Source organism: Poeciliopsis prolifica, unplaced genomic scaffold, assembly GCF_027474105.1.
Source record: "Poeciliopsis prolifica strain line A6 unplaced genomic scaffold, Auburn_PproV2 SCAFFOLD037, whole genome shotgun sequence".
NCBI classification, from domain to species: domain Eukaryota; kingdom Metazoa; phylum Chordata; class Actinopteri; order Cyprinodontiformes; family Poeciliidae; genus Poeciliopsis; species Poeciliopsis prolifica.
Genome location: NW_026562412.1, coordinates 797,501 through 807,016, shown reverse-complemented (window position 1 = coordinate 807,016; position 9,516 = coordinate 797,501). Strand labels below are relative to the sequence as shown.

Below are 9,516 nucleotides of genomic sequence, written 5' to 3'. Positions count from 1 at the left end.
ACACACACACACACACACACACACACACACACACACAGACACACACACACACACAGACACACACACACACACACACACACACACACACACAGTGTGGCTGGTTTGATCTGTTTTTTGGGTTTTTTGATTTTAGTCTCCGGATGCTTCATGTTTTCCATCCTGGTGATTCTTGTTTCTTGTTTCCCATAAAGATTCATGTTGTTTTTCCAATCATTTCTGTCTTTTAATATGGGATTTATTACACATTCATGCAGTTTCTATAAAATAATCAAACTGAAATGAATGAAAAGAAGAAAACAGAAGAAAAGTACAGAATGAGAGTAATATTAAATCATATTTTAACAACACCCTTAAGCTAGAGTTTAGAGCTGAAAGATTGACACTTTATTTTATTTCTCTGTATTTTTGTACATCTGCATTTGTACTTTTTCATCTTTGGATTTATTTATTTGATCTTTTTAAGCTGAATTTTGTGACTTGAGTGTTGATTGTGGGTGGGCTGTTCAGTGTTTGAATGTTTTCTATGTTTCATATTTTTAAAAAAACAAATTTTAATATGTCGCCATTTCCCTGGAAGGTGAATGAAAGTAGCAGAATGATGTACAGAACCAATCAGAGCCTCTGGTCCAGAATGGAGCAGGTTCTGGTTTTGGGAAACAGAGAAAACAACAAACGGTTTATTTTCACACATATCAGATCGAAACCAGCTGTCCATGTACAGCTTTATGATCTTAATGTAAAGCATTTTGGGAGCAGATATGGAGGAAGATATGGCTGCTTCCAGCAGCATCCAGCAGCAGCAACATGGCTGCTGGATGCAGCAGCAACATGGCTGCTGCTGCATCCACCAGCAGCCATGTTGTTTTTGTTAGCACTTCAGGCTAATTATTTAGCATCTCCTCAGAAAAGTACACATAAAGACACATAAAAGGAACATTTTCATCTGAATTGCAGTGGTGAGCACACTAGCATGCTAATTATTAGCCTATTGCTCTTGCTAATGTGACCGGTGGACTTCTGCGTTGTGTGTGTGGTGATCGGACGAACCACAAAGCATCAAGTCTGGGTTTGGAGGCAGTCTCCGTTTATTGATCTGTCAATCGGGAGATATTAGCATTAGCACATAGCATGTGCTCCAGTTCTCCAGCCCAATCTATACAACATAACAATGTTATAAAGGAGTAATAACTCAAATGAAAATATTCAAACACATATAATGAGCACAGATGGAAAAATAAACATTTGAAGAATATGAATGAAAGGGTTCCAATGGACCACAAAACTTGCCTCTCCCCAGTGGAACGAATGACAAAAGGGAAGAGGAAATGAATAATTTAACATTTATAACAGTCCTGGAGGACCCTGAACAAGAGAAGAAGAAAGTAAGGCGGAGCTGGAGGACCAAACCCCCCATAACAGAGACACAAGAACAGCCAGATGAAAACTGACAAATAAAGAAAACATTTTTGTGTAAATATAACTATTAATATAGACCCAGTTACACTAACTTTGAAAACATTTATTAAACTCAGAAGACTGTCCTCTACTGTAAATCATAAATGATTTCACAGATTTGATTAATTCAGTCTGCAAGCTTGACTTTGACTAGACCATCCAAACATATGTCCCATATTTGTTTTGGCGCTAAAAATGTATCTTGAGAGTAAATGTTACAGTTTCAAACTAAACATTTACTTTAAAGCTAAGTGTTTACATTGCTAACAAAATATTCATTTTAGGATGATCTTCTGAAGTTGCAGCTTTTATTTTGACAGTCCATCTATGTTCACTGGCAAGCTATTTGAATATTAGCACCATATTTAGTTAGAAAATTAAATATTTAGTTAGAGAATTAAGTATTTAGCTAGGAGCTAAATAGGTATTTAGTTTGGAGTTAATATTTTTGTATGCTAAATATTTAGCTCACTAATGAATCATTTAGTTTGAAACATTTATAACTAAATGAACAACGTGGTGAAAATAGGACTTGATGTTTATTCTCTAAACACCTGAAATTATTTCTGCTTCTTTCTGATCGTATCAGATGAAACTTTTATTTTGAAACTCTGTAAGTTTGCAGTCTCGGAGCTTTTATTCTGAAGGTTGACTCATCCAGTGTCTGTGAAGCTGCGTGCTTGACGCATCTTCATCCTCCTCCTCCTCCCAGCACCTCCGTCACGTTGCGCGGCTCCGACTCTTCTTCCACCCGGAGCCGCAGCGGGACGCAGAGCCGCGGGTTGAACCTCCAGAGAGGAGCGACATGTTCATCTGAAGGTTCGTTTCCATGGAAGAGCAGAGACCGACCCGGACAGCAGAGCGCGTCCTCAGCCGCCGCTGCGCCGCCTCGGACTGACATGTGAAGCCGGAAGGTGGATGCGAGCAGGTGGAGGAGCAGGTAAAGGTAAGAATCGGACCGGCCGCCTCCACCTGCAGCGGGACTCAGTCCGCGCATCTTCACCTGATGACACCTGGTTTCATCAGCAGCACAATTAGGCGGAGTCCCTTCATCTGGGAGGAGAGGAGAGGAGAGGAGAGGAGAGGAGAGGAGAGGAGAGGAGAGGAGAGGAGAGGAGAGGAGAGGAGAGGAGAGGAGAGGAGAGGAGAGGAGAGGAGAGGAGAGGAGAGGAGAGGAGAGGAGAGGAGAGGAGAGGAGAGGAGAGGAGAGGAGAGGAGAGGAGAGGAGAGGAGAGGAGAGGAGAGGAGAGGAGAGGAGAGGAGAGGAGAGGAGAGGAGAGGAGAGAAGAGGAGAGGAGAGGAGAGGAGAGGAGAGGTTTGTCGTCGGGCCTGGTTCTGGTTCTGGTTCTGGTTCTGGTTCTGGTTGGACATGGAGTCCAGCTGATGCTCTTCAACACTTTTTCTGTTTTATGGTTTTTTCTCTGCTGCTGGAGGTTTGATGAGCATAAAAAAAACTCCACAGGTTGGGCAGAGAGGTGTGTGTGTGTGTGTGTGTGTGTGTGTGTGTGTGTGTGTGTGTGTGTGTGTGTGTGTGTGTGTGTGTGTGTGTGTGTGTGTGTGTGTGTGTGAGCTTTTCCTTCTCATCCTGACCTCCACTACATGAAATCTAGCTGAATTATAAATGACTGCTCTCTGTTCTCTCTGTAAATGTTTCTTCCTGATGGAAAATCCTCCTGAGATTCGAGGCGATGAAGCGACTCGGGTCGTCGAGTTCGGATCTTTTTGAGACTTGAACCGAGTCGACAAGTTCTTTTGTTTCTGTGTGTCGATCTGATGGTCGGAGGAGGAGGCCGCCAAACAGTGTGTGTGTGTGTGTGTGTGTGTGTGTGTGTGTGTGTGTGTGTGTGTGTGTGTGTGTGTGAGAGGTGTTTCCATAGCAACCTGTCAGGGGCGTGTTTGGTCCCTGGAGGAAAGAAGCAGAGAGAGAAAAGATGAGAGGCGAGGAGAAAAGAGAGAAAGACAGAAAGTTCCCCTCATTTGGGTTACCATCCCCACCCCGGTACCAGATTAGCTGCATCCAGAACCGACCCAATATGTGGTTTCTGGATTTCAGGATGAAATCCAGAAAAATTTAAGAACTTTCAGTTCTGCTCGGTTCGGTTCTGCTCGGTTCGGTTCTGCTCGGTTCGGTTCTGCTCGGTTCGGTTCTGCTCGGTTCGGTTCTGCTCGGTTCGGTTCTGTGGTACCAGCTGGATCAGAGCAGACAGGACAGCAGCTGACTCCAGAGGAAGCGGCTCAGCAACAAGTGGCACCAGAAGGAGGATTTTATTTTATTTGTTTTATTGATCCAGAGATAAAAGCAAAGCTGCTACTGTATAAGAACCGGTCCAGGTTCTGGTTCTGGTCGTGTTGCTTCTGGCGGAGCGTTTGATTCACCAAAGTGACAAATAAAAACTCTTTACATCATTTTCTATAATCATATTAATACCAGGCTGTCTATTCATATTGAGAATCAATAATCTGATCAAAGTTTACACTGGAGGAAAAATCAGAATAAATGGATTCATCCACCACTACGGCAACACCACCGGGCCAAAACTGTGACTCATCACAGCACGTGGTGGGGAGGTTTCTGCTCGGCCTGGACTGTTAAAGCATTCAAATAATATTTCCTTGTTGTCGGCCAACAGCTTGAGATTTTAATTTATCAGCAAACTGAACTCAGACTGAGTTCAGTTTGAAATTATGTTTTAGTTTTTCATTCTTTTCTTTTTATTCCTAATTTTTAAAAGAGAAAAATGGTGGAGGAGTTTAATTTGCTCCATAAAGAGGAAACCTGAACCTTTTCTTCATAAAAGGAGGAAATGAGGAGGAAGTGGTGACCTCTGGCAGAGAAAAGGTCAAGCGGTGGCAGCATCATGCTGTGCAGACAGAAGCTGATCTTATCTGATCGGTTCACTCAGTTTCTTTCTTTGGATTATGATCCTACATGGTGCAGCCAGGATTTGACTAGACTGGATGTTTGATCACACATGGAAACTTTAATTACCTTGGAATTCTGCAGCATCAGTAATGAGTAAAATAACATTCATGTGGCTGAATTGACCAGGATTTTAGTGTAAAATTTTAGAAACGTTTTTGTTTCTGCAGCAGAGTTTTAATAACCTGGAAAGAGAAGAGCAAAAACATAACTCCATATTTCTTTGCAAAGCCATAAGTCAAACCACAGAGGGAATAATTAAGAGTTTAATCTTTCCTCACCTTCTTATTGCAGCTTTATGAGCAGAAATGATTCACATTATTTTCATTTAAAGACAGAAAATCATTTTCTCAGTGAAACAACAGGCGGTCAGCTAGGAGGATATTATTTCCATTTTATTTATTTGATTTAAACACTTAGCTTCAGTAGAAAAACAGAGGAAAGATAATTTAACCTAAATCCATCAGGGTGTGAATACTTTTAGTTGTTGGCTCTTCGGCTCTTTTAGACGTTTAACTTTAAATCTGAACTTTAGAACAAAAAACATCAGAAACAGATTCAGCTCATTTTCATAAAAAGGTTTCTTTTTATTCATTAAGAAATACATTTTGATGTCATATAAATGTCACTAAGTCCAGTCAGAAGACGATCAAACACCAACATCAGTGATTGGAGTTTAATCTGGATTATTTCAGGATTAATAATAAACAATGTTAAACATCTGAATTTGATCTGCAGTCAGATGAGAGAAACGCTCAGCTGTACAGCACAGTGGTGGAAGCATTACTAAGAATTATTTTATCATTAAATGTAGCTTTGCATTTAATCATACCTAATTTATCCAGATCCAGGCTCCGCCCCTTGATCTCCAGGCTCCGCCCCTTGATCTCCAGGCTCCGCCCCTTGATCTCCAGGCTCCGCCCCTTGATCTCCAGGCTCCGCCCCTTGATCTCCAGGCTCCGCCCCTTGATCTCCTGGCTCCGCCCCTTGATCTCCAGGCTCCGCCCCTTGATCTCCAGGCTCCGCCCCTTGATCTCCTGGCTCCGCCCCTTGATCTCCTGGCTCCGCCCTTTGATCTCCTGGCTCCGCCCCTTGATCTCCTGGCTCCACCCCCTGATCTCCTGGCTCCGCCCCTTGATCTCCAGGCTCCGCCCCTTGATCTCCAGGCTCCGCCCCTTGATCTCCAGGCTCCGCCTCTTGATCTCCTTTTATTGTCTAAGTTTGAATGAGGAAAGATGGCGGTGGCGCCATCAGCCGCCAGTTCCACCGGCCCGCGGCTTTATGACATAAGAAGAGAAACGTTCATTTACTGCATACTGATTAGAAAGACGAGGAATATGGCGTCATGACTGCTGGTAACCATGGAGACCTTCATGTAGCCTAGCATGTATGGAAACCGCCTGTTAGCATCTCAGGCTGTTTATGACGGTGAATCATGAATAAATAAATCATTTCAGGACGGGTCGGTTCTGAATCAGACCAGAACCACGAGGAGCCAACAAACTGGCAAAACCGCTTCAGTCTCGTTCATCCCTGCGTCCAACATGGCGGCTGCAGCGTCCAACATGGCGGCTGCAGCGTCCAACATGGCGGCTGCAGCGTCCAACATGGCGGCTGCAGCGTCCAACATGGCGGCTGCAGCGTCCAACATGGCGGCTGCAGCGTCCAACATGGCGGCTGCAGCGTCCAACATGGCGGCTGCAGCGTCCAACATGGCGGCTGCAGCGTCCAACATGGCGGCTGCAGCGTCCAACATGGCGGCTGCAGCGTCCAACATGGCGGCTGAAGACAAACTAAAGTCAGGGGATGTTTTGCTCTCATATTCAGCATCTTTTCTGAGCAAACTGAACTTCTGTCAAACCTTCTGTTTTTAAATATGAAGGACATGTTGCAAATTAAATAAATAGTATAAACTCCAGCTTGTTTTCCTGGGGTCAGCCAGCAGGGGGCGCCTGGTGGCTGACAGGTGTACAGGTGGGTGCAGGTTGGACAGGTGTGTCAGTAGAAACCTGAGTTTTGGGTTTGGTTTGTGGTCAATTATTTTAGCTGCTGTGTTTGGAATCATTCATATTGGTTACAAAATATTACTTTACTGTAAGCAATGCTGATAAAATAGTTCATTTAATTTGATCTTTAGTTTTAGAAAACTTTGTGATCGAGTTTAATGGAAAAGTGTTCTTGGTGGAAATAAAACTTAGTTTATTTCTGAGAGTAAAATAGATTTAAAAAAAATGGACTGAAGTTGATAATTAGAGCTAAACTCTTCAGTTTCTAACATTTCATCGACTAAAATGTTTTATAGTAAATACCTCGTTGAATTACAGAAATATTGTAAATATTGATGCGGTAAATGAAGATAAAGTCAAATGTTTGATGCTTAAAATGGTTAATTTATTGATTATGTTACAGTACAGAAGCTGACAAACATGTATGGATTAGAAAATATCTTCAATTATAATGAATTAAAAACAATATATTTTATAAGTTATCCAACCTGCTGCTGAATCTTTGAGTTGAATTCATAAAGATTTGAGCTTTAGGGTTAGAAACGCTGCCGGCTGCCCGCAGCGTTGGCTCCTCTGATGACCGAAATAATAAAACCGTTTTTGTTCTGCTGGATTTGATGAACACAATCGTTCCCAGTTCAGCTGCGGCATCGACCCAGCAGCCGTCTCACGTCTCTATGTGACGATGTGATGATGTCACAGGAGACGATGGGGACCGCTCTCCACGCAGGAAGCTGAGCTGGTTCTACTGGCCTGGTTGGGTTTTATTCCAGTATGAAGTTCATTACAGATCAATCTGTCAAAACGAGCAGAAGTGGCTCCTGGTTGCCATGGTGACATACAGGAAGCACCTGAAGAGGGAAAGTCAAAGCCTTTGAAGTGACGACAGGAAACGCGCTGAGCTTCCAGCGCTGGAACCTGGTCCCACCAGAACCAGAACCTGGTCACCAGAACCAGAACCTGGTCCCACCAGAACCAGAACCTGGTCCCACCAGAACCAGAACCTGGTCCCACCAGAACCGACTTGGGATGAGGATCCGGCCGCCACTGCTGGTCTTTGAACTCCGTGGGGTCGTCTGGGTCATCCTGCTGCGGGAGGAGCGGCATCCCGCTAATGGACAGTAATGGACATGTCCTGTTGCACGGCGCGTCTCTGAGGACGCCTCCTGTCAGCGCTCACACGCGCTCCTTCATCCGAGTTCATGTCGCCGCCCGGCCAGGGCCCGGTGCATTCTGGGAAAACGAGTCAGATGTGGCAGAGCGGAGCACTGCCCTTACTAAAATGTTCTGACCAGAGAACCTGGACCAGAACCAGAACCTTCCGGTACCACCATGGCAGCAGAACGCGCTGCATGAAGTACAAAGATATCGTTCCGGCTTTTCCCTTCATAAGTGTCATTTAATCAGTCGCTTTGTGGAACTTCATTATAATCCATCTTATTTCAAGGTCTAATTGCTAAATTGCATTTAATTGACAAAATTGGCTACATTTTCAATTCAAAACCCATTTTATCTGCTTAATAATTGGAATATTAATATAAACTCAAACATATTTCTAGTTTTTAATCTTTAGGTTCTTCTATCTTCAGATGGGATCAAAGTTCATCTTTCCAGAGTTTCTCTCATCGTTCATGGAGTTTCTGTAAATGCTGACATTAGCCTTAGCTGCTACATTTTAGCAGTGAAATGCTGTTTTAACTTCATTGCTAGGCTAACTCCCTTTAGCACAACTTGAACACAACAACAGTCTTTCTGGCGTCCAATCAGGTCGTTTAGAAACAGAAATGAACCCAGTGGGACCAGAGAAGCAGCTTGTTGTTGGCGGACCTCAGTGTGCGTCAGTTTTATCGTTGTACCAGAAACACGTGAATACAAAGTTCAGGTCGGATCCCTAGTATGTAAAAATTGTGAATAATGGAGATGAAGGCGTTACGGTCAGGAACAGAAGCTGTACCTCATAAATGAGTTGTGAGATTTATTTCATGGACTCAGAGTGAGTCAGTAAACACCAGAGTTGTGTTGTTCATAATAAGCTCTCACTGTTGTGGTTGGGAGGAAATAAAGCATCTTTCTGTGATTTGGGGATTAAATCTCCGGTTAGCTGGAGCAGCTGCCACTGTTTGCTGCCTCTCTTTGTGTTTCTCTGATGGAAACGAGACGTGTTGCTAATGACGTCTGCTAATGAACGCGAGCGGCTCGCTGACCTCTGGACCGCAGCTGCTTTGTCCGCCGTGATTTCTCATTGATTTTCTGGCACATGCTGTTTTTTCTGAAAGCTGTAATTTGTCAGACTTATGACGCGATGCAGCTCTGATGATGCATTCGGTTTGCCATGAAGCAGGTGGCTGAACCTTTCTGTGCTTCCATCTACCAGATCATTATTTTCTGAATCAAGCACCGCCTCCCAGAGGATTTCACATGTCAGAGATAAACCTGGAGTTCTCCTCCTATTGTGGCCGATTCAGCGGAAAATTTCTATTATGACTTTACTGGGGCAAATTCGTCTCTTGCAGAGTGTGTCTGATTGTCAGTGCATGCGTGTTAATGCGATTTATGGTGGGATTTTACTGCTTAAATGGTCCGTATCTGCTGCGGTCCCAGAAGAGCGTTTCTCTGGCTGGCTGCCGGGTTGCCAGTCGTGCACAGAGCAGGTAAACAGCAGGGGAAAGCGTTCAGCTGGCCCACGCAAACATGATGTGATGGTGTTTCATCAGCTGTCTGGGTTTAGAGCTTCGGGCTTTATCAGGACTCGGGTCGAAATGAACACAAAGTTCAGCGACTCTACTGGATAAAAACGTCTTGATAAAGAATAATTCATTCAAACTATTGTAAAGCAGGTCACTGTGGCTTTCTGCCCAAGGTGACGCAAAAAATGTAGAAAATAATCAATGCTGTAAGAAAATCTTCCAGCTGATGACCAGGCCTGTTGCAATAAATGATTTACTTACATTTAAAACAATAACTTCTATTTTTCTCTTTCTACCAAAAACTGGATGATAAAAATTTTCTGTTTTTGTCTCAACTAGTAATTCTTTAAAGTTTTGTTTAGAGACTTCATTTTCATTTTATTTGTTGTTTCTGTGTTTTGTTTATTTGTTTTGAATATTTAAAAAGTCTTCCAGGTTATTAGAATGA

The 9,516-nt window shown here is 43.4% G+C and overlaps 1 protein-coding gene across 3 annotated transcripts in view; it reads left to right on the top strand.

The window, feature by feature from the left end:
• Nucleotides 1-2,149: 2,149 nt before the first annotated feature.
• lingo2b (leucine rich repeat and Ig domain containing 2b) overlaps nt 2,150-9,516 on the top strand; it is a 26,874-nt gene continuing 19,507 nt past the window's right edge. For all 3 annotated transcript variants that reach the window (XR_008607557.1, XR_008607556.1, XM_055053512.1), the window contains exon 1: nt 2,150-2,401. Coding sequence is in view for 1 of the 3 variants with exons in the window: in XM_055053512.1 (XP_054909487.1) it covers nt 2,374-2,401 (28 nt within the window). In the remaining 2 variants the exon portion in view is untranslated. The remainder of the gene's footprint in view (nt 2,402-9,516) is intronic.